Raw genomic sequence first — 24,500 nt, 5'->3', positions numbered from 1 at the left:
TGCTTTTGAATGTGGAACATCATAATGCTTCTCTCATCTCTGAGCTGCAAGACAGAAGGATGATGACAATATTTATCATGTCATTACTGTGTGAAGAATGAAGACTGGGTCTTCAAGGTATGATTTTCTCAACAGAGGTGTACAGATAGGGGAAGATTTTGTGCAGGACCAAGAAGAGTAAGCGCAGGTATAATGTAGAGTTGCAAGGGTAAGTGTGTAATACACTGCCTTGATTTTAAGTATAGAGATGGACACCTGCAAACTTCTACTAACCTAGTTTCTGAGCCTTTCTATGCAGAACATCTGCCTGCCTGTCATGCCTTTCTATTTTCATGTTTTGCATCCTACAAATCAACTCTGTGTAAAAGACCAGTTTTAGGACCTGCTAAGTAGTTTTCAGACCTCATTAAATCTCAGACCAGTGTATATTTCTTATGGGAATTAAGCACCTACAAATACCGATGTCTTGCAGGATTGTGTTTTGAACACTTCCTGAATTACTATGACATTTACATGATTTAACTATACTTACTTTGTATTTCTAATCTGTATATTTTCTTAAATACATTTTTTCTCTGGTTAAGTTGCTCAGCAGAAAAATAATCTATATCATGGTTGCCTTATTAACTAAACGCTTTGCTCCGTTCGCCTGGCTGTGCTACCACAATTGACGTCAGAATTTGATGTTCGGAGTGTTTGTGGTTTATTAACTTAAAAAGAATTAAAGTGCATGTGGTTTGAGCATTGCATGATTTAGCAGTTTAAAAATAGATCCCAAACCTTACATCAGCATAAGTGCCTGAGTATTTTTAATTGAAGTTTTAAGTACAAAACAAAAACAAAAAACAAAAAGGTGCTACAACACGTAACAAAGAACACACTGACTTTTCCAGGTCTGGGGGGACTCCAGGGAGCACATCAGGTGGATGATAGCAGTTCAAAAAAGCTTACATCAAGCAGCACAGAAACTTTATGAGATGGTAAATGCTACAGAGAAAACTTACTCTTTATAGCAGTGAGCCACTCTCAGAAGAGCAATGCCCAAAGGTATGTGCATAGGTACATTTTCCTTCTTAGCTGCTTGTGAAGTGCAGAAGCTGGAGGAGCATGAGTAGCAGCAGTATGTCGATATATTGGAGTTAGGACTCAGGACTCACACTGGCCATTTAATGAACTCCTTTGCTTAAGGGTCCACATTGCTGGACTGAACATGCATTTATTGACAGAGTTGCTCAACAGTTGTTAGAGACCTACTTTGACCTCCAGCAATTCTGAGTTTGCTGCTGTTTGTGAAAAGCTACATGTGCTTCTGCTTCAAGCTATCACTTGCCCTGTTACAGATTTTCCACAGCTTTCCAAGACTTCTTGTAGGCAAAGACTTCTATTTTATCTTCGTGCAGGATTTCCAAGTAATGCATTGTTGCTGCCTTTCAGTATCTGGTTGCTACTGTGTGCGAGACGCCTTCTCTGTTTGGGTGCTGTAAGGTTGTTCATGTGGCCATTTTAAAGATGGGTCCTATTTTAGATGTACTAAAGGAAGCTGTGCAACCACTTCTGTATTGTGCAACTGCATCCTTAATATATGTTAATATGCTGTGTGTCTTGGGTGACAGTAATACAAAGTCACAGGATCACAGATCTGTGATACTGTACACAGGCCTTTTTTTGGTACAGGAACATTATACCTTCTATGGCAGTTTGTTTCTACTTAGATACTTATTTTCAGACAGGCTACCTGGATTGTAGGAGTGCAGAACAAAGGTATTGCACATGGTAGCTCTGTGTGAGTAGGAACTTTCTTCTTTTATTCCCTGTGAACTCAGAGGTACCTGAATTAACAAGTGGTGATACCACTACAATGCCAGCTTGTACTATTGACTCACCCTAATGTGCTTCATTTTTCACTTCCAAATTAATTCCATGTTTATGGAATACATGCTACTCTGCAGAGCAAAACCATTAAACACCAGCTAGTAGCTGGAACAAAATGTGCAATCATTCTAACTAATGAAGGGAATGAAGAAGACTTTGCTATATAGGTACCAGCAAATAAATTAGAGATTCAGCAAGGATGGGAAATTGAAAGGAGAATAAATTAGCTGAGTATTTTTGGGTTCCCCCACTCCACTTACCTTACACTTTTCTCTAAAGTGTGTGTATTTGTAACCTACTTTTGAGATACCTGATGTGTGATATATTAATGGCTCCACTGTTTGCATATAGTGGTGTTTGCTTTTGGCAGGCACTAATTACTGTATCATAGGCCCCAGGAGAGCACACCAGGGTATCAGTATTCTTGTTTCAAATAGTATTTCTACTAGCACTAGTTAGAAATGCTTGTAAAGCACCATATTAAAAAATGACTTTCATCCACAGAAAACAACTGTGCAGATGTTTACCCTCCCCAGCAAAAAAATCACCAGTCTGGGACACAAAGTGGGATATAGGAGTTTGCTTTAACATGGTACTGGCCATAAAAAAAATGGAATATGATCTTCATTAAATAAGATCCCCTGCAGGTAAAATGGGCTCTCTTGAAAAGCATGGTCCTTAGTTTATATCTCTAATTGATTTTCATTGATTCTGAGAGGCCCTTTGAGAACAGACTGTAAATTTATGTACATGCCTTTATTGATATTTGAAAGAGAACTAGTCAGTCTTTCTGCTGGGAGGTGATTTCTGGAGACAAAGCAAACAGTTGCTGTGCTCATCGGTTCTGTAAGCCAACATTGCAAATTCAGCCAAAATCCTTGGTTAAAAAGTGTTTTATTGCATTAATTAAATGGCTTTGCTGGGCATGCCACATTTTTGGATACCACTTTAGGTAACAACAAATAAATAACAAAGGGAAAGAAGGAAAGCAATGACACTTGAGGAGGGGCGAGACTTCCTGTAACAAGCGAAGGGAAAAACACTGTTGGGGGAAAAAGTGGGGCTTTGAGTTTGGACATATCTGCCTGACATCCATTTCCAGATGTGCTGTGGACTTTCCTGCTGTTCAACCAATATGAAGTTAAAAGGAAAATGGCAATAAGTTGAATGAAAGAAGTTGTTTTTTTTCAGAACCCAGTGATACAGAGAACAAAATGAGGGTCTGGGTTGTAGACTGGGACTTCAATCGTTCTGCATTAGTATTGGGTTTTTCTAGATGCTCCATGTGCCAGTCAGGACTAAATGAAGATAATTCCTCTTTTCCAAGAGTACTAAAAATTATGGAGGGGGAACAGAAATAGGCAAAAATAGCACATGTGCATACTTCTCCTCTGTAGCTCCCTGAAAGAATAGACTGGTTCATAATTTCTGCTGTTCTTGAAGAGGAAATGAGCTCCAACCAGCTCCATTTGATTGTGAGTCCTTAAACAGGGGATGCAGGTCTTAAACTATAATTTACTCAAAATACTGTGTTAGGGAATGATTTAAGTAGCTACCTCTAAATTACTATAGGGTAGGATTAAATTGATTTAGAAAGAATGGCTTGCAGAACAGAACTATTTTACCTAGAGTGCAGATGTTACCGCTCCTATACTTCTGTGGAGGAAAAAGTAATCCTCAGACACAATAGGAAGGAAGCTTAGCTTCAGTATCTTAACCTTCATTGTAACCAAGAGAAGTAATACAGTATGAGAGTGCTAAGTGCAATCAAATGCCAGTGGTCTTGAGCACAGCTCAAATAGCCAGGGTGAAATTAATACACAGTCCAGAGAATCCATTTACCCCCTCCTGCTTCTGCCTTGTAGCTTTTGTAGTGTTACAATCCCAACACTAGAGCAGTTGCTAGTTCCTCACATGTTTTGGCTGTTTTCTAGCATTAAGGCTTTTTAATAGTAATTGCTGTGAAACCTTTGTGGTGTTACAGACTGAAGTACTACAGCAAAGAGCAAAACAGCCTTTGAGAGCAAGGGCTGGGTTTGGAATTTGAGCCAAGGTGATTGCTTTAGCAGACCTCAGCACTACGCTTTCATGATAGCAATGTACATCTATAAAGGAGTTTGTCCCAAGATAAGTCACAAATTAGAATGTTGGTGTTCAGCAGTCGAATAATAATTGCCTTCTAGAAAGCAACCCATTATATTGGCATAATTGCAGTCTGATGTTAAATCAGTTTGAGCTCTTTTAAATGAGTGTTACTTTGACATGCTTGTTTAGTATTATGCCACTTGTACAGCTGCCTGTTAGTGGTCACTTATAAAGAAAGCTACACTCAGGTGATGAATGCATTATTTAAGCAGCTTATATGTATTAACATCAGGCTCTGACCTGAAGTGTGGAAACACTAAGCTATCTCTTTAGTTTTGCCTTGTAAAATGATTCTCTGGGTGTGTGGAATCAGGTTCAACTTAAGAACTGAGTTGTAACCTACACATGATGCACTAGTTATTTTTGTGTGATAAGGCTGTACATTGACTGAAAGAAAGTAGTCATGTCCCAAGTTTCCTGTCTTAGCATGTGACAAGAGAAAGCTGGGAGTCTGTTGAATGGAAACATATGAACTAACTACACCTTTCACTGCAGTGTGACTAAAAGGCAAAGTTCGGCACTGTAACTTCTGAAGCAGAAATTATTTGCACCCAGTTCGAAGAATCTCTGATACTTGTTTTCCCAAATATGCTTTCCAGGGTTTCACAAGGCTGTTCATGTTCACAAGGAGTTTGCTGGTCCTAGAGTCCTCCTGGCCTGCTATAAGATAATCAGTACCTAGTTTAAGGGAAAAAAAACAAAAAAGGAAGAAAGGCAAAACTTTAGTCAATAAATAGAAGAAAGCAGAACTAAATACAGAATAGTATAGAATCTCTCTGTTGCATAAGGATCTGACATCTAGCACCTCAGCCAGCTCCATCCTGTTTATACGTATGCCTTCATTTTCATATTGTCACTGCTGACTCCTGGGCACACAGGTTCAGTGTGGTCATATTATTATTCTCAGGAACTACAAATTGGTATGGTTCCAGTGGCCTTACCACTTAGAAGTCCAGCACCTCCATATGGAGATGACCAGGTTCAAGTCTAATCTGTCTGACCTTTGTTTTAAGCCATAGTAACTCCATGTGCTTCAGCAGCGTCACTTTGGGCTTGCATAGGTAAGAGTAGCAGAACTGGATCTGAACAGATGAGGAAGCTGGTATTGTATATGAAAATAGCAAGCCAGACTTCCTAGATTCTAACCTAAGATAAATGTAGCAGGGCCTCAAAAAATGTTGTCTGTGTACAAAAAAGTGTGTGACTACAGCTGGACACAAGAAACAAGTACTACCAATGAAATCGTATAGTTGCCTCTGTGTTGTATGAACTGTAGGAAGTAGAATTTCCTCAGTGATCAGAATTTAGAGAGGCACCCATGGCAAGTTATATGTGAAGTTCTGCACACAGATCTGCAGGGATCTTTGTCCCCTTGCCACTACCACCCTTCTAGAAAAGAAGGTAAAGGTGGGCGTAAAAGTCCCAAGAAGAGAGAGACTATAAGGTTCCCACCATGAGTTGGGGCATGCTGTGATCTTGGGGCAGTGGTTCAGTCTAGCCATAGGTTGAAATCTGCAGAAGACTGGGACTTAATTTATACCAAAAGGCATAGTATCTTTATCCCTAGCATCTAAATTTCTGAGCTGTATGCCTTCAGCCCTATGTTTCTAAAGAGGTGAAAAGTAAAGCTGAAGAGCTCCAAAGGAGAAAAATGTCCCGTGATATTTTGCCCTCTTCAGGTATCTGTATGGGATCAGGTGTGCTCTCATCTTTAAGCAGTATGTTTTATTCATGTCTGATTCAGGGCTCCTACAATTTCACTGGTAAATACTTCATATGCAAAATTGTGCCAGTGGAGTTTAGGTAAAGGAAAGCACCATATTCATTTGGACTACATTAAGCCAACATTTTTATGTGAGAATTCAAAGAGAGCCTGTGGTCCACATTACATTTCAGTGTGAATTCAGGTGCAGGCTTTCACCTGATACAGAGACTGGCAGACAAAATTAGTGTCTGAGACAGTACAAGTCATTTTGCCACAACAGGAAAAATCACAGGGATTTTAATTGGACACAGCCTTTCCCAAAACTACTGCCTCTTGCATGTGGTTCATTTCAGCCGAGAACTTGTCTTAAAGGATTAAACCTTAACATTTTAAGTGAAACACATGGAATTCCTTCCACTCAGTGGATACATTTTTAATCTAATTCAGAGGGAAAAACATGGAGTAATTTTTCTATCAGCTGCTGCTTTTAGAATGATGACAAGCCACCATTTTCTGCGGTGTACGCTGGAATAAGGAAACAGAATCCCTAGCACACTGGTCTCCCTAATGACACCCAGAGTTATTGTCTCATTGGAATTCGATGCCAGAACATGGCCCCAGAGACTTAGAACTACAGTGATACAAGGAAAAGTTGTGAGTAATCAAAATCTGGCAGAATTAGACACCTAGCAGCTACTTAGGGACATGGTTTAGCAGTGAAATCGGTTGGCAGTTAGGTTTACAGTGCAACTCGATGATCTCTAAAGTCTTTTCCAACCTAAATGATTGTATAATTCTACTTGAAAAAAGTAGAGTCCCGGCTCAAATTTGCAGGATGCTATTTACCCAGAGATTTCAGCTGTTGTTCATTCAAGTAAATATTTCTACCTGTGGTCCACTAAGTCATATTGCAGGAAAGGCAGCAACAGGGAAGGTTGAATAGAGGACTATATCTGCTCAGCATCTGACGTTTCCCAGCACTAGTGTGGAGCTTTGCAGTCAGTAGTGTGATGTTGCTGCCTGCAGCAGAGCTCAGGAGAAAGTTGCTGCTTTGTACTACCCTGCTTCTCCACGCCACTGCTGCAGGGGAATTCTCATAATTAAGTGAACAAATGTGGATCATTCTGATAGATTGTAGTTAGGGAGCGAATCTAGAGACCTGTCTGAAGCTAGTAATAAAAAGAGGGGCTTTATTTACTTAAAAGATTATTTTCCTCATTATTGAAGGCTTTCCTGTCTTACTTGGTATGAAGTTAAATTAATTTGGTTTTATACTCTCCACCCATGACTGGTTTCTGATATGCTACAGGTTGTCAGCTCTAGACTTTGAATGGACCAAGCCATTGAATGCAGAAGAAAGAAGACTTAATTTTCATGATTTGAAACCATTGCAAAGGCATAGAAGAAGTAAATTACCTCTACTGTCCAAAATTTTCTTAGCATTTTCTAGTTTTTCAAAAAGAAGTAAAGCATGATGTGAGAATAGAGGGTGAGAAAGAAAACTTAGGACATAAGAATACAGGGATTTGTCTTTTTTAATCCCTCACAAATGTTCTTCCAGTCACAGATCAAATAGAGTCACTGAAAGTAAAAAACATTTCCAGCAAGTTTGGGCTTTTTGGTAAAACTTTGTTCTGTGATAAGAAAATGCTCCTTACTGCAGCTGACTAGTGTCTCCCTCTTTGGTGTGGATGAATCAAAGGACTCTGACCCAGACTGAAGGGAATGTTGAGCAGCCATAGCCAATGACCAGAAATAACTCTCACCACTGTTTAGAAGGGAAGAAAAGGCCTGTTAAGCATTTTGTCCTTACCAGGATTGAGAATGGGACACGTACATCCCCTGTTGGTCCAGGATTCTGGGTAAATGCTTCTGTTGCTACGAGCAATTTTCACTTTGCCTGATTTCAGCACCTTCTTCACTTTCACAACAACTTCTGCATGGGTCCCTTTGTCATGAGCTGATAGGATTCTTGCTTTTATCACTGCCACAAAACACACCCAGGTAGAGACCAGCAATGAATTTCTAAGTTAATTTTGGTTTATGCTGCTAAAATGTAGAATTTTAGCACCTTGAAAGAAGACATGAAGAAAACCCACTCCAGTTGTACAGAATGCATATTCCAAAGTGTGCCCAATTCAGTTGTGGTTGCTTTAAATGCATTTGAAGAAAAAACAAATTTTTCTGTCATAGTAGTTAACTGATCCTTTTGCCATGCTATTGAGCAACCACTTGTTAATGGGCAAATGCTTGGAATACAGGGAAACACTTGTAGGTATACATAGAAAAGGTGGAAAATATTTCAGCAGCTAATAGTTTGATTTTCAGCACACTGATTCTAGGCTTTACATTTTGCAGCTTGAAAACTTGTTTTGAGCTTTAACACTCACAAAGATTTTGCTATGTGGGAAGGAGCTGTCTGGTGTACAGGAAGGAAATCAGAAAGTTTCCCATCAGACTGCAGACATGTCACATGTCTAAAATCCCACGATTGCACAACAAACCAGAAAAAGCATTTTTGTTTCGTGGCCCAACATCTGGTCACCATGATAAATGCCTGTTCCTTTCATTTAACAGGATGCCATAACTTTTTTGGCAGGGTTGTCTTGTCTAGATCAGCCCCACAAGGAGGCTTTGTTGTGTCGTGACATGAGCACATCAAACCTTTGGATCACAGAACTTTCCTTTCCTGCTTCATGTGATGGCATGAACCAGGTGTTCATAAACAACAGGATTAAATACATTCTTGGTAATCAAGAATGGCCATTTGAACCTGCATAATGAGTGCAAGAACAATGGCAATTTAGATGCAAGGCTTTTAACATTAATTGATGCTGGAGCAAACCATTCCACCAGGTTACGATTCTAACACTCTCTCTGCTGTAAAGAGAGAAGCCAAATGGGTGGAAAGAAGACATCACAGAGCTTTGCATGAAAAATGCTCTTTGGTTCTGATCAGAAGTTGGACATGTCTCTAGACAAAAAAGGCAGAAGAAATCCCAGCTCTTATTTCATGACTTAATCTTGTCATTTTTTTGTAGATATCAGTTTATAACATGCATAGAGAGAATACTGTGAAATCATCATACCTTGAGGGTATGTCACCCACTTACCATAAGCATATTTCATTTGGCAGAAGTCAGTGACACTTCCAAGCACCTTTTCTTTGCACACACACTTTTCTAGCAGGGGAGCCACAGAACACAAAGGATTGGAGAAGAGCCAGAGCATGAGAGAGAAAACAAAGGCAAATGATACTCAGCTACAAAGTTATATGTATATAGTTCCCTTAATCTGGATGGACTTTAAAAGTAAATTTGAGAGTGAGCTCAGTTATTTGCTAATCTGTTCCTTGTTAGATGATGCCATAATTGTTCTGAAATCTGATCAGTATTGTCAAGTAAAATGCAGCTCTCATGGGGTCTGTGGTACTGTAAATAAACTGAAAAGAGATTTTGTAAGAATCAGATTGAAGTATAAATCATGTAAGTAATAACACCTTCACTCAATCCTTTGAACTAAGCAATCCTGATCCTTGTTGGTATCAAGGTAATATCCCTCTCAAAGTCAAGGTATGTAGTAGGTGGCAATATGGCCTCAGGGTCTTAGAAACCCATTGGTGCCTGGAAGTGCTGACCTTCATACATGGCAAACAGAAGTGAGAGCTATTAAGTATTAAAGGCTCCACCTCATTCTGTAACCCTGCTTATTTTGTAATATTAGCTGGCTACAGCATACTTTACTTTCTTTCCTAATCTGTTGTGCCATGAGGAATACCTTGCTCTTAAAATTACTTGCATTCCACCCCGAAGGTGGTGCAGTTCACTGATGGCCGACACAATCTTTATACAAGTAGCATTTGAAGTTCTGAACAGTGGCTGAATGCTTGAGATGGAGCTGTGCAAAATCAGAAACATTTTGACTATAATTGCAACCACAAAAGAAGAATATTTCTTCTACACAATCTTGCCTGTGACTTACCAATTTCCAGCTCCAAAGCTGGATAGTACACTTGGTCTGGAAAATAATGTAAGTGCAATGAGAACCTATATAGTTCAGATTAGCAGATGTCACCAGCAGATGGGGGACAGACAAGGTGGAGATGAGTGGGGGTTTTTGTCAGGGTGGGGAGAGGAAGGAATTGGCACTGAGTGAAGTTTCTAAAATGTTCCCAGACTCTGGGCTCCTAGGCTGGATGCTCTACCTGGGTGCCTCAGTGCAGAAAATCCCTGCTCATGGTCATTCCATCTCCACTCCTCTTCACTCTCATTGGTTGGCATTTGCACCAGGTCAGGGATTTGTCCCCCAATGGGGATGTTAAAGAATGGCTCGTTCTCATAGCTGGAAGGACACACAAAACAGAAGACTTGGTTAGGACACCAAATGGTTGGGGAGCAAGTGTTTGCAGCATGTGGCTGTAACCAGACAGATGAGCTCTGCTTTCTTCATGTTGGGAGTGCAAATTAGACTTCATGCCATATGCAAGATCATGTCATGTCACAAGATCTAGGTTTTTATTTAGGCCTTATCACAGCTGACTTAGCATTTTAAAAGGTAGTTACCTACTGAATTAAGTGACTCAAAGTTAGTGACCACTTGTGGATTTCACTAGGAACTGACACCTACAGGACTGGTGAAACTGCTGTCACTCAGCAAGTCATAGGATTTCTGTACTGATTAATAGACATTTAGGGTACAGCTATCTAGAAACATGCTTTGCAGTTCATTTTACCCTGGACACAGATCTCCAGGCAAGGTCTCCAGACTCTTCCATCCATTCCCTGTATGTATTTTCCATCTGATTCTTTAGTTGCCTGTTATTACTGCAAAAAGTCATCATTTCAAGATTGTCTTGGGTAAAACAATGAGCTTTAAAGTGTACCAGCCACCAAATGGAATCTAAGAAACCATTTATCATTTACAGCCACCTTTTCAGATGGTTGTGCACCCTCCAGCATTCTCCAACTACTATCACTGCGGCAGTATTTTTGGTTAATCTTTTTTCCATTTAATAAAATCATAGAATCATAGAATGGTCTGGATTGGAAGTGACCTCTGAAGATCATCTAGTCCAACCCCCTCTACAGTAAGCAGGAACATCCTCAACTAGATCAGGCTGCCCAGAACCCTGCCGAGCCCCACTTTGCTTATCTCCAGGGATCCTATCTCAAAGTGAACCCGAAGGAGGGCTTTGTTACCCATTGAAACAGTTTCCAGTGTGCTGGTCACAGTCTCTGGCACAATCACAGGGGCGACAGCCATTTTCTCCAAAGCCCCAGTAGCCCATGAGACATCTGTCGCAGTGGGGCCCCGCCACGCCTGGCTTGCAGTAGCAGAATCCTGTCTTGGGGTGGCATCGCCAGCTCCGGCTGAACGTTGCGTTGACTGAACCCATTGGCTGGCAGGTGCAAGCTATGGAGATAGGGTAAGAGGTGACTCAGATTATGTGCCCAGGGGTCATCTGGTTAAGTGACATTTTTGCAAGGCTTCTAAACTCATGCCCTCTACCTTATGCACAGTAGTTTTAAGTCAGAACTGGTAGCCTCTACCTGCAACATTACGTTTGTTTCTTTTTAACTTGTTAAGCAAGTACAACCAAGACCCATAGGTGTGAAAGTTAGCTTTTCCCTGCTGAAAGAAGAACCTCTTCTACAGAACTCTTGGCCCTATAAGGTTTTGAACTGGTAGCAGAAAGCCTCCAGTGTGTTTACTTTTAAAGGGGCTTGCAAGTGATTCTCTTCTAAAGTGTTTAGCGAAAGATGGACTAGGATGGGCAAGGTGGAAAAATGACAGCTGGTGCCTGGATTGTCTTTCCTGTGAACACAGATCACGAAGCTACTGTCTCCTCTGGGGCTAGATGCAGCTTATGCAGATGACCTCAAGTATTTTTTTTCTATTTCTGTCTCAAAGCAGTCCACAAATTTTCTTCAGTGCAAGTTCTAAGGGATACATCTCACCACACAGTACTGTATATGTGGAAGGAAGCTGATGACATTTTTTGTACAAACAGATGAGTGGATTTGTTGCAAGGAAGCCAAAAAGAATATGAGAAAATCTCTAAACTGACTAGATGTATTTTACATGTAGCTGGAGTTGAGCAAAGGGGCGGGGTGGGGGGGGGAAGGGGAAGAAAAAACAAACAACCCCCCCCTAGATTTTTCTAATGTTACTGCCATATTGACACCAGCCTGGCAGCTCAACAGCAACTTCTCAGTAAAACAGATTCTGAGAGAAACTCTGTCCTCACAGACAATAAATTGTCATAACCCCACAGTACATTCCCAATGTGACACCATCAGGGAGTGAGGTGGAATGCAATATAGTTACAGATAGTGGTGCAAAGCCAACACAGTTGACGACTCTTCATTGGGGCAGAAAGGCTGAGATACAACACAAGCAGTAAACTGACATTCAGACAAGTTTGATTAAAATGAGAACTGAAAATGAGCTTAACTCCAGACCTTCATATTTCAACTCTCTTATTTTTTTGTATTCAGAAAGCAACGTGCCCTGACTTTTGCTTATAGTGGGGACTGAAAAGCAAATGCATCACTACTTCATCCATCTGGAAGAGGGCACAAATAAAAATCTCATGGCTAAGACTCACTTCAACAGAGATTTTCAGTTAAATGTTGGACACCCAAGATGTTTAGATAGCTTGGATCAGGGGCCAGCACTTTGGATGATTATCTGAACTAAATATGGTCATCAAAGCTTTTCAAGTTTGGCCATCACTGCTTCTAATCAAACTCCTTTTCTTCTTGGGCTCACAAATAAAATAGCAAATGAACACTCTTGAGTCTACACATCATTTTCCAAGGGGAAGGGGCAAGGATGTGACTGTAAAGGGTGTTAAGTGTAGCAGGGGCAGATTCACTTTCATCTGCAACCTCCTGTTGCATGCTCAAGAAAAGAAAATATCTTTTGAAACAGTAGAAGGAAAAGAATGAACCATTTTGTTTCAAGGGCATTTCTCTTATGATCTGCTTAATAAATAGTTATTTTTTTCACCATGCCCTGTGTTCTTTATGCCAATATTTTTAATAATATTATTATTACACTCTGCTGTAGACAGATCTCAGTCAGTTGTTTTCAAGGGGCACTAGCACAATAGCCTAAGGACAGAAAAGAAGCGTGCTGTCATGGGCAATGTACTCAGCACAATGAGCTGGTTGGCGGATGGCAGCAGGCTCGCCTGTTTGCCACAAAGCAGTCTTGACTTCGGGAGCAAACCCAGGGATTTTGCTGTCAGTTCTGGAGAGCAGGTGTAACAATGAAGTGCTCATTAGCCCTGACAGTTTCAAAGGCAAGTTCTGATTTGTTACTGCACAATTTTAATTATTTTTGCCCAGATTTTTGCAGAGCTGGCTACATCACCCTGAAAGAGCAGACACTTAGTGCCATCCATCTTTGTCAGAAAGGTCTTAGATTTGAGGATAAGGAGGGGAAACACATGCTTGCTTTACTGCAGACAGGTCTCAGCCACAAGAAGTAAGTCGACAACATCTGTGTTGGCTTGATTCCAGGTCTCTGTTGCTCTGTAATATCTCTGTATGTAGGATCTACCTGTGGAGTTTTCACCTCTAGTTTCCATCTTATTTCTGATATTCAGGTTTCATCAGTTAGAGTCACATAACAGATGGGTAAATCATTAGCATCACTAGACTACCTAGCACTAACTGAGACTAGATCCTGATTTTATTTAGAATAAACTTTATTTTAGAATAAACCAAACCAGGTTGGAAGAGACCTTCAAGATCATCGTGTCCAACCCATCAACCAATCCAACCCACCCAAACAGCTAACCCATGGCACCAAGTACGCCATCAAGTCTCCTCCTGAACACCTCCAATGATGGTGACTCCACCACCTCCTTGGGCAGCCCATTCCAATGGGCAATCACTCTTTCTGTATAGAACTTCTTCCTAACATCCAACCTGAACCTCCCCTGGCACAGCCTGAGACTGTGTCCTCTTGTTCTGGTACTGGCTGCCTGTCTACAACCTCCCTTCAGGTAGTTGTAGAGAGTGATAAGGTCACCCCTGAGTCTCCTCTTCTCCAGGCTGAGCAACCCCAGCTCCCTCAGTCTTTCCTCACAGGGCTTCAGGAACTAAATCTTCTCCCTTGCTATCCCTCAGGGGAAGTATTACAGGACAGTGAGTGATAGCAGTAGCAGAAGCTGATGAGGAGATAGGGGAAAAAAATAGGGTTTTCTTTATTTTATTTCTTTTCATTTTGGGGCTACAGTTCAGGAAAAGTAAAGTTGCCTAATAAACTCTGGGGGATATTCCCCAGTTTGGAAACAGGACAGCTTCTGGTGGATCAGAGAGCAAGCTGAGTAAGTAAACGTACAACACTTTCAAATGAGTTATACAAGTGGCTTGCAAACACTTTGCTCAGTCTGTGTTTATTTAGCATTTCAGCTTGGGTGTGTACATTGTCTGGCTTCCAGAGTATTATGGCCAAAATCCCAGTTGTGCATCTAAGGTAACTCCCAAAATGAGAGCCCACATGTCACATGCTGAAGGGGCAGCTGTTGATGACTGGGCTTTATCTGTTTAACAGTACTACAGATTTGCAGATAAACCTCAGGATTAAAGAACCATAAAAGGAAATTTCCAAAACCTTACCCTTTTACATTTCCCAATACTTGATAACCAACATCTTTCTCAGTTGACTTTGTCTTCTTTCTTTCTTTTTTGTTTTGTTTTTTTTTTGCTGCTGCTTCTTTTGCTTCAAAAGAAATTTGGCAAAGCCTTGGTTTCCCTCCGTCCACCTCCCTGCCTAACAAAACACCAGCCGACATGACAATGGCCTTGTTTGTCAAAGGCATCATCAATTATGTTAGGGACGGTGTGCAGACAGTTCTGGCTCAGAGATGGCTGGTTTATTTGGGTTCTCCCCTCGACAGCAGTATAATGAACAATTTAATCATTGTTGTTCAGAATTGGTTATCAGTCATGAGTACCACAAAGCATCCTCTTGCCTTTTCTAATCTCGCTCCTCTACTGGAGGTTTGTGGTTTGTTTTTTTTTCAGAAACTACTGTAAAAAGGAGACAAGGAATAATGAAAAATGAATAATTCATACAGCAGTCTCCACTCAAGTCCTCAATAAATCTGTCTGCCCTCAGCACAGCTGCCTTTCCCATGTAATTAGACACAGATGTAAAATATAATATTGGTTCTAACAATATGGTCCCAACTTACAGGAAAATAGCAAGTGCTGCAAGTAATTGAGTGGACTTGGAGGTATCCTTGCCTTAAACTTACATCTAATACTACTGCATAAGATACAGCTATGAGCAGCCTCTGGCTGTTTGATCAAAACCAGGCAAAATGAAAAATCAGGCAGAGCCTTTGGAATCTGAAACATATACACGTGCATCTTTGGAGCATATGACCAAATCAGGTCAATTTTTAAAGCATGTCAGATGTGGGGATTGACTCAGCCCACGATGTTTCTTAAATGAAGAAAATAAGATAGACAGCTGTGTGTGTGGTCAGGCTGATTAAGACAGACTTTGAACCAAGATGTAATCAGGCCTTTGTGATATTACAATTAAGAGTTCACTCCCTCTGCTCAGAAGTAAGAGGATGAGAAGCAGAGCTTTTCAGAGTATGTGTGTGCGAGTGCATCTGGGCACATTTTAATTTCCAATCCTTGTGCTCAGAATGAAAAAAGCTTGTTTTCCTGGAGACCCTTTCTAATGGTCTACATGCCTGCATTATTTTTTAAGCTAAGCAAAGGGTGAAGTACAAAGGATGGTGCCGTTTCAGAAGGATCCCTTAAGCCTCCAAATAAGCCACAGGAAAGAGCCAAGGATACAGCAGCTTTTCTAACCATTGGTTAGGAAACGATTAGGCTTCTGAGTCAAAGCTTCCATACAAGTTATATCCAAACTACATAATCCTGTGTTGTCACCCCCAATAACAGGCAGGTGTGTGCCTTGCTCTGAGGCTCTTTTCATGCCTTCCTTTTTTTTTTTTTAAACACAGATTTAAGCAGTGTCAAAACAATGCTCTGCACATGATCTGGTTGTCATTCATTCCCAGCTGCTAGGAACAGGAGAAGCAAAGGGATCAGAGGCAGGCTACCTCTGCAGACAAAAAGGAATAGCAGATTCACACTTACATGTCAAATTTCAACCGATGTTTTTCAGAGGAATGTCTTTGCAGCAGTCTCACATTGAAGGGTCAGCAAAGGGTGGTTTGGATAGTGCCTGCACATCCGATTGTTATACAACATTTTTTTCATAGCAGTGATTAAGGGAGAATGCTGTTCATTGTGACTAATGCTTAAAGACTCTTTCTGGGCCTGAGCAGTGCCCTGTTAACTTTCTGGGAGCCTGAGGGGGATATTACAGCTGAACCTAGACTTTGCTCTGGATGGCAGAGCACTCTTCAAGCGTGCTTTCTCAAAGGGATTAGAACAGCATTTCATTCAGCTTTTTCATCAGATTTCCTTTCCCAGCTCAGTATCTACTGTACACAAGGGTCAAGTTTTGATCTCCCATTGATGTTTTTTTTTTTCCCAAGTTCAAAATGGGAAGCTGAGGAGCAGGTTGCTCTCACCCACATCACCCATTCAGTCTTCTGTTTGCAGTTTATTACAGCTTTTCAGCACTTGCCTAGTGGGTGGGGGTTTTATTTAGTGTTGTTAGTCTGGCCCTGTTTGCATGGTTTTCCCAAAGTGAGATGATGTCTTGGAATTGGTACATCTAAATCCTCACAAATGTGCTAGCTGAGAGGTGGCAGCTCTTCAATTTATGATCAGCACACTGAGGTAACTGATAGTCCAATTGTCTAATTTCTTAAATATCAGCAGCACTCAAAACATCAGCTGTTTTTCTGCTGAGTAACCAGACATTTTAGGATCACACAACCTGAATAATTTACTCACACCGCACCAAATTAAGTTTAATAGCAATGCAAGTTTTGCAACCTAAAGGGTGCAGAAGACAGCCTCTATCTTACATCTTACGTCTTACATCTTACAGCCCTATGAGGAGAGACTGAGGGAGCTGGGGCTGCTTAGCCTGGAGAGGAGGAGACTCAGGGGTGACCTTATTGCTCTCTACAACTACCTGAAGGGGGGTTGTAAACAGGCAGAGGTTGGTCTCTTCTCCCAGGCAGCCAGCACCAGAACAAGAGGACACAGTCTCAGGCTGCGTCAGGGGAAATTCAGGCTGGAGGTCAGGAGGAAGTTTTACACAGAGAGAGTGATTGCCCATTGGAATGGGCTGCCCGGGGAGGTGGTGGAGTCGCCGTCATTGGAGGTGTTCAGGAGGAGACTTGACAGGGTGCTTGGTTAGATGGGTTAGTTGATTAGGTGGTGTTGGGTGATAGGTTGGACGCGATGATCTTGAAGGTTTCTTCCAACCTGGTCTATTCTATTCTATTCTATTCTATTCTATTCTATTCTATTCTATTCTATTCTATTCTATTCTATTCTATTCTATTCTATTCTATTCTACATCTTGCCTGAGGCCTTTCAGTTTAATATCAGCTCTAGGCATAAGCAGATGATGATGATAGCACTGGAGGTGAAATCTTCTAACCAAAACAACTCTACCTGTCTGCATTTGTGTTTCTGGTTTTCCTGTCACTGATAATAAGCAAGAGTGAAGCATTCCCTGAAAATTCTTCACAGAGATACAGCATAACATGAGGTGCATGCTCATACACTGCCTAAAAACCACATGGGACGTGTTTAGGGATCATTTCTTTCATCATACAAAACACCACCCTATTAAGGTAATTTGTCAAATGTCACTGTGGGAATTCTCCTCCTCACTGTAGATAGAAAAGGCACAGACTTTACAGCTATATAGCCACACTGTCACTTCCATTTCCACACAGGTACAAGCATCATGCACACCTCAGTCTGCTGTAAAAGCTGAGGCCTTCTGCTGGCAGCAAAGTGTTCCCAGGTGAAAAGAACATCATTGTGCTTGACTGGCACAAGAGGAATAAAACTCTTTCAGCTAGGTAAATTTCTGAACAGTTTTTCTTTTGCTATGCGGAGTATTGGCAGGAGGTACTGAGAGGCCTGTAACCAGACCAGACAAAAGAAGCAGAGGTAGAATCAAGGTCTGATTTCATCCAGGCAAACTGTTCTAGAGTTTCTTGACAGATAGGCTGTATTTTCAAACAGTGTTTTTTTTTTTTCCCTTCTCACTGCTTTCCAGTGCTCCTTGACTTTATCTGTTATCTAACATTACACATGATGTTGGGTACTACACCATCACCCTGCTGTTAAATACAAGAGTTCATACATAGATTCTTTCAGGTACTATGAGATTGAAAACTAATCTTCTGGCAAAACAAATTATTCTCATTACAATATTTATCTGTAGTAAATCTGCTCAGAGCATAAACAGAACTAGAAAGGAGCCACCATAGAGCACTGGAATACAGTGAGAGTTAGATAAGCTCATCCTCAGTCAGTGTTCTGGGATGAATGTTGTGAAATCAAAAAAGGGTTGCATGGAAACTGTCTGTGCTGGCACTAGAAATCCAGTGGAAAGAATACAAAAGAGCAGAAAGATAGAATGGCCAGAAAGTTTAAGCAATATCACAGGCCATACAGTCCTAGGGAGAGGAGTGTTTGTGACCTGAGTGTTTAAAAACACTCTGGATGAAACACATTGGAGCCAAGGATTCTTTAAAGGCCGGTAGGCATGAGTATGGATGAGAAAGGATGAAATTCTTTGTGCTGCAACTGATGTCTGAAGGGGAAGGAAAACTATCCAAAGGGAGAAATTAAATTATGTCTATCGCTGGAAATCGCAACCTCCCAGAGAGATGCCAGATGGAACCAGATGTGAAGACTGGCAGGATACTCAGGAATTGTTTACACTAAGTAGGGGAGATGTGGGCTATGTTCCAGACTGGCTAGGTGCAAACTACCTTGATCCAGAGGTTGTACACCCTCTGGGTGCAACCATTAGTGCCTCTATGCTGAGCTGCTTCTTAACGCATCCTGCTGAAGTGTTAATGAGGCAATTAATTTAGGCTGAGCTGTAGAATCCAGAGATAACTCTGAGTGAGCTCTGATCTATTTGTTCCCAAGTGGAAAGGCATGCTCTCATGCTTCCTATGCCTCCTGCAGCCATTGTTATACGTGTTCATGTGCACAGATGTTGCACAATCAATTGGAATGTCACAAGAGACACAGTCTTGAGAGATATAGAAAACCCCAGATAAACAAAATATACCTCAGGAAAGAAGAACCATATGATTTGAAACACAAGCACAAGAAGGCTGTACCTTTCCCTGTAATGCAATGCATTTGAAGAAGTGTAGCTGTTATCACCCAAAGAAAAAGTGTTGGGAGAAACAGGCACAGGAGATCAGGAAGGTGCCCTTGATAAGAAAACTGCAGTTTAGGAAAAAAAAGACCAAGAAAGTATAGTCATCCTCATGAGGCACTTCTACAGGAGTTACTGGCTTCTTTCTTTTCGTCATTCTCTCAGTGATTCTTTCACCATTTGTTTGCCTCTGCCATATGTAAGAAGAGTCACTTACGTCTGCAGACCTCTGTAGAAGACATGGGCTTCCCTCTGTCTCTGTAATACCCTGGTTTACACCTTTGACACCGATGCCCCTCTGTGTTGTGCTTGCAGTTGTCGCAAACTCCACCACTGCGCTTTCCTGATGCCAGCCAGACACTCAGATCAAAATGGCAGCTGTCAGCATGGTTGTGACAGCGACACTCTGGGGGGGAACAGAATATATTTCAGGCTTATAGGACAGACACAGAAATAGTGTTCAAATGCTATAATTTTCCTGCTGTGAATCTTGGAGACAATACCCGAATGTAACATGTTTCATCTGCCTGCAGCCCTTGATTTTCATGAAAACAAGAAATCGCAACAACAGAGGTCTGAGAAGCCTGGGTGATTGAGAGCTGTGTGGCTTTCTTACAGTAAGACAAACCAAACCAATCTGATGGTATCATAAACCCTTCACAAATGCCTGGAAAGCTGAAACATTCAAGGGGACATAGCTGCATGGAAACCAGATTTCTGCCTTGTACATTCCAATTCCCAACAGGCCAAATGGGTTAGCTGCAGTAAAACAATTGTACGTATTGAAGCTTTCCATTAGTGACCCCAATGTCTATAACGGAACCATTAGTGTAAATTGACAAGGGTCTTTGTTAGGGAACTTTGCCTGTTGGCACAGTGAGTTCTCATCTTGAAAGCCTGGATCTGAAAACTCCCTCAAACTTACTTCTGCATTCATTTGGTGCCCCTGTTTTTCCATCTCCTGGCTTCCAAGGCTGATCATTGTACAGTGGTGCACATTTCTCACAGTGGTCCCCTGCTGTGTTGTGTCTACACACACACTTCCCATGGACCTGTCAGGGGCAAGAGAATACATTCAAATAGCTACAAGCAAGAACATGGAGTGCCCAACAGCCTCATAAGGAGCTGGAACTTGCCTGCACAACTCCCACAAAACTGCCTTGCTCTCCTAGGAAACCCACAGAGCCTGGAGGTTCAATTGTAGCTTTGTCTCTTCATGTGGTCAGTAAAGATGCTGATTTTTCCAGTTTAAATGCATGTTGCATGTGGCAACAATTTCTTTGTAACTTTTCAGCTGGCTGTTTTACTACTACATTGATGAACAACCTCTAGACTATTTAAACTGGGTAAGCTAACACAGTTTGCTTTGATGTACATGTTCAGGGCAAGAGCATGCAAAGAGCCTGAGGAGCCAGTCACCTCCAGATAGTGTCAAACACACTCTTGGCTAGCAGAGTTGAGTCACAGGATAGCACAATCTAACAGAAGATGCTGGACCCTGTCTCATTTGATATTAGTGGTCTGGAAGAGAGAGTAAATATAGGGCAATGAAATCACTGTGAATTACTAAAGTAAATTGTTGGAAGAACAAGCAAGTAGTCCCAGACGTCCTAGAAGAGTTAAAAATGTAGCAGACAAAACCACCCAAACCAAAACCAAACATCAAAACACCCCAAAACCAACAACTGAAAAAACCCCAAACCAAAAACAACCCTGGAAAAATACAAACCAGTGTACCCACAGAATGTACATTCTGTGAGAGAAAAGCACTGATGTTTGGAGAGACTTAGGTACAGAAGGCATTAACCAAATGGGTTAGCAGAACAAGCCTAGTAAAATTTTGGGCTGTGTAACTAAATGCAGTGTAACTCTGAGTGGACAGGAAATTGTACCTGCAATGCTGTATTCAGTTTTGAACATCTTATTACCATATAAATGAGAAATTGGAAGATGGTCAACAATAAGTGAGCAAAAGCTGACATGGATGAAGAATGGTGCTGATCTACAAGCACGTAGCATATAAACCCAACTAAGCTAGGAAACAATGGTTTGCAGAATATTTGTGGGAGAAAAAAAAGTTCAAAAAGCCTTGACTATCAATGGCTGATTTGCAAACTTCTCTGTGACTATTTACTTGAAAAGTTACTTGCAGAAAAGAACTTGCATCCTCGGTACTTAACTGCCTCACTTGGTACACAATGATTTTTAGTCATTCAGACAAGAAACCTGACCTTGACAGCTGAGATTGTTCAGCCCTCAGATGGAAAGTTGTTATTGAACTGGTTCTGTTCTCTGGTCATTTCTTGCACCAGGAGTATAATAGCCAGATCCCCTACAGACTGTGATTTGGGTTTTCTAATTGAGAAATGGGATTCCACTATCTGTTTGCCATGCTTCAAAGAAAGGACATCCTGGAAAAATTATTTGAGGAATTATGCAGCATAAGGAGTAGGAAAAAGGTTAAGGTGGGACCACAGGTCATGTTCCACCCTCATAACAAGGGAAGCTACTAATTAGTAGCACACATTTCACACACAATGGGACACTCGTAGCAGATCAGGAAATGCACAGAAATCAGGGACTAGATTCTGCCTCCATGTGCTGTTGAGGATGCTAAGCTCTGTAAACCACTGTCACAGTCCTGGCCCACTGCGTGCTACACAAAGAGCCGAGGCCAAAATTTCATTTTGATTGTGGTGTGAACTGAATCTAATCCTTTAATCTCACCACTAATGTCAGTTATGTTTCTCCATAGTCTTTCCTGAAAGTCAGACTCTCCCTTTGCAGTTCCCCCTTCCCCCATCTCACATAGCAGGTAGCTGGGGATCAAGAGAGAAATGTTCAAAAGGGCAGTTGCATGAATACTCTCCCCTGTCCCCAGATTCATCTCCCTGCAGCAATTTACTCTCCACTCCCCTGGTTTCTAATCCTACCAGACCAGATATGTTGTGTAGCTAGCAAAAGGGATAGGCTGCAGCTGATGCCATTGCCCCTCTACGGCCAGCTGGCAGATTTGCTGCTGCACAGAGCGGTTGGCTGCCTCCTCACGGAAGACTGAGCACAGACTTCAGGGTATGCATTTCTGTCAGAGCTCAGCACCAGTAAACCTCAGGAGGATACAGCATGTAGCACATTACGTGATGCCTCTCCAGACCTTTGCAGAAGAAAAGTCACCCATATTCAAAGCGCTAAATAGGATGACAAATTACCAAGACAAAAATACTAATAAGCAACAGTGTCGGGCTTCTCCCTCTTTGGGTTTGGCACTTATACATAACCCCCTGTGGACACAGGGGCTGCTTCTCAGAAGTCATACAACAGAGAAAAGGACCAGGAGTGAGAAAAGATAAAAAGAGCCTGACCCAGAAAGATCAATTTTAACGTCCCCAGACTTCAGGCCGTCTGAAGTTTACAGCTCATTCCAAAATGGATCACAACTAAAATCTTGGACCCAGTCACTTCTTAGGAAAATGGTAGTGTAGTTAAATATAAAATTCATAAATGGGCCCATTGGGTTTTTTAGAGGTATGTACAAAAACTATGTATTCACTACCTAAACAAAAATTACATGAAAGAAATGCTGAGATTGTACAGTTGGGAAATGGCAGAATGAAACCATGCAATCTTGCTTTAGCCTTGAATGACATGATCAAATATTCATTATTCCACAGGACCCTGTGCTTACAGTGCACAGCACAGATGGTGTCAACACTCATGAACAATTAGTCAGAATGCAAACAGGAAAATGCAGTGAGAAAGGAAGAGTCTGGTAGTTCTTTGGAGGTAAGTAGATGTGTTAGTTTGCTTATTGCCCATGGGTTTGTTGCAAACTGTAGCTTGTGGAGGCTATCTAGGAATGGCATGTGGTGAGTAGGACAGAGGCATAAAGGAAGCTTCCTGCCTGTGATCCCTGCTATTGAATAGTTTACCAAATATATGTGGAAGGATGGCTGGCTTAGACAAAAGGGTTGAAAAGCCAAGCAGCCAGCAGACAGGAGAGTCACTGAGCAGGCAGAAGTAACCAGTGGGGCTGGCACAGAACTGTTTTAAATAAGTGTTAGGCCTGAGGACTACCCTCTTTTAAGAGCAAGGCTTCAGAACAGGGTAAATAACTGATGGGCACTGGGGCAAAGAGAAAGCAAATCTGCCATGTGACTCTGGATGAGTATCTCATCCATAATCTCATAGCTTTCACAGGTGAAAACAGCAAAGGAGAGTACAACATGGGGTGACAATGAAGTGTAGAAAGGAGTTGGATAAAGGAAGGGAGCAGAGACAAATAGCTCAAGTAGAACATGCCTGAAAAAGGTGATTAATGGATGTAAGTGGCTGTCTCCTGGTTAATGCAAGAGAAACTGAGTTGTGGAAGAGACCTGTTACTCTTAAGTGTGAGGTGAAATAAGGGTAGGTGAAGTGACTGCAAGCAGCAAGACAAGCAATTTGTTCTGCTAGAGAGAAAGAGACTGGAGAGGCAGCCAGAGACCAAAGTTCAGGAAGCAACAAAAATGAAATACAGGAAGATGTCAGATAACATAGTGTGAGAGACTAATAGTTTGTCTCTTCTGATGTGACTCAACAAAGATAAAATCACTTGCTGCTTGCCCAGACAATAGCTGATGTGTGTTGGGCAGAGCCACTGGAATGACTCTTGGAAGGTGCAAAGGTAACATCATGATAACTGGACTGCAGCTGGCCTACAACAATGGACCTTGAAGGACCCAGCCATCAAGCCTTCAGGACAAGATCGTTTCCAGCTATTAGATACCCCAGGAAGGGAGGATGGTGAGACAATGGATTCACCACCTGTTTCCTGATGTGTAAGGAGCGCATGGACAGGTAGATGGAGAAGGAGGAGGTGGAGGCCTCCCCCCTCCGTCCAGACCCCTGCCCAAACACACAGGAATGCACAGAAAGATTTCCTGGGGAATGATACCTGGACATTTACCTAAGGATGATTTCCTGGCCCCTGAATTCCTGAGGGACAATACTTGGACACATACCTAAGGACTGAAAAACTGTATAAAAGACTTGAGCAACTACTGGCTTGGCAGAAGAAAAACACAGAAGAAAAATGGAGATGAAGGAAAACACAGAAGAAGGAGCATGCCACTGAGAAGGAACGCACGAGAGAAGGGAAAGCCCGGGACAATGCTGCTCCGGAGAAAAGAGGCCATGGAGCCTGGAAGAAGCAGACTGAACCCTCTCTCCGTGTCCTAAGTTCCGCCTGCTGCAACTCATGGAGCTGAAGAGGCTGCCCAGAGGACCACATCTTTTCTCCAGCCAAAGCCTCAGCACCCTTTCTCTACAAACCCAGGCTGCCCAGAGGACCACATCTCTTCTCCAGCCAAAGCCTCAGCACCCTTTCTCTACAAACCCAGGCTGCCCAGAGGACCACATCTCTTCTCCAGCCAAAGCCTCAGCAGCGTTTGTCTACAAACCCAACATCTCCTGCAGCACCTTTCCTCCA

At 41.8% G+C, this 24,500-nt stretch overlaps 1 protein-coding gene across 1 annotated transcript in view; it reads right to left on the bottom strand.

Moving 5' to 3' along the window:
* Positions 1 to 2,750: 2,750 nt before the first annotated feature.
* LOC137449039 (netrin-4-like) overlaps positions 2,751 to 24,500 on the bottom strand; it is a 52,423-nt gene continuing 30,673 nt past the window's right edge. The window contains exons 4-10 of the mRNA XM_068154111.1: positions 19,959 to 20,085; positions 19,251 to 19,439; positions 10,921 to 11,134; positions 9,927 to 10,063; positions 8,836 to 8,904; positions 7,536 to 7,706; positions 2,751 to 4,695 (exon numbers count right to left, since the gene is read on the bottom strand). Coding sequence (XP_068010212.1) covers positions 4,559 to 4,695; positions 7,536 to 7,706; positions 8,836 to 8,904; positions 9,927 to 10,063; positions 10,921 to 11,134; positions 19,251 to 19,439; positions 19,959 to 20,085 — 1,044 coding nt within the window. The 3' untranslated portion in view covers positions 2,751 to 4,558. The remainder of the gene's footprint in view (positions 4,696 to 7,535; positions 7,707 to 8,835; positions 8,905 to 9,926; positions 10,064 to 10,920; positions 11,135 to 19,250; positions 19,440 to 19,958; positions 20,086 to 24,500) is intronic.

The sequence above is a fragment of the Melanerpes formicivorus genome, unplaced genomic scaffold (genome assembly GCF_026170545.1).
Source record: "Melanerpes formicivorus ecotype bairdi unplaced genomic scaffold, bMelFor1.0.p_v2 SCAF_28, whole genome shotgun sequence".
In the NCBI taxonomy this organism is placed as follows: Eukaryota; Metazoa; Chordata; class Aves; order Piciformes; family Picidae; genus Melanerpes; species Melanerpes formicivorus.
The sequence above is the reverse complement of the archived record's forward strand: the minus strand, read 5'-3'. Positions and strand labels throughout refer to the sequence as shown.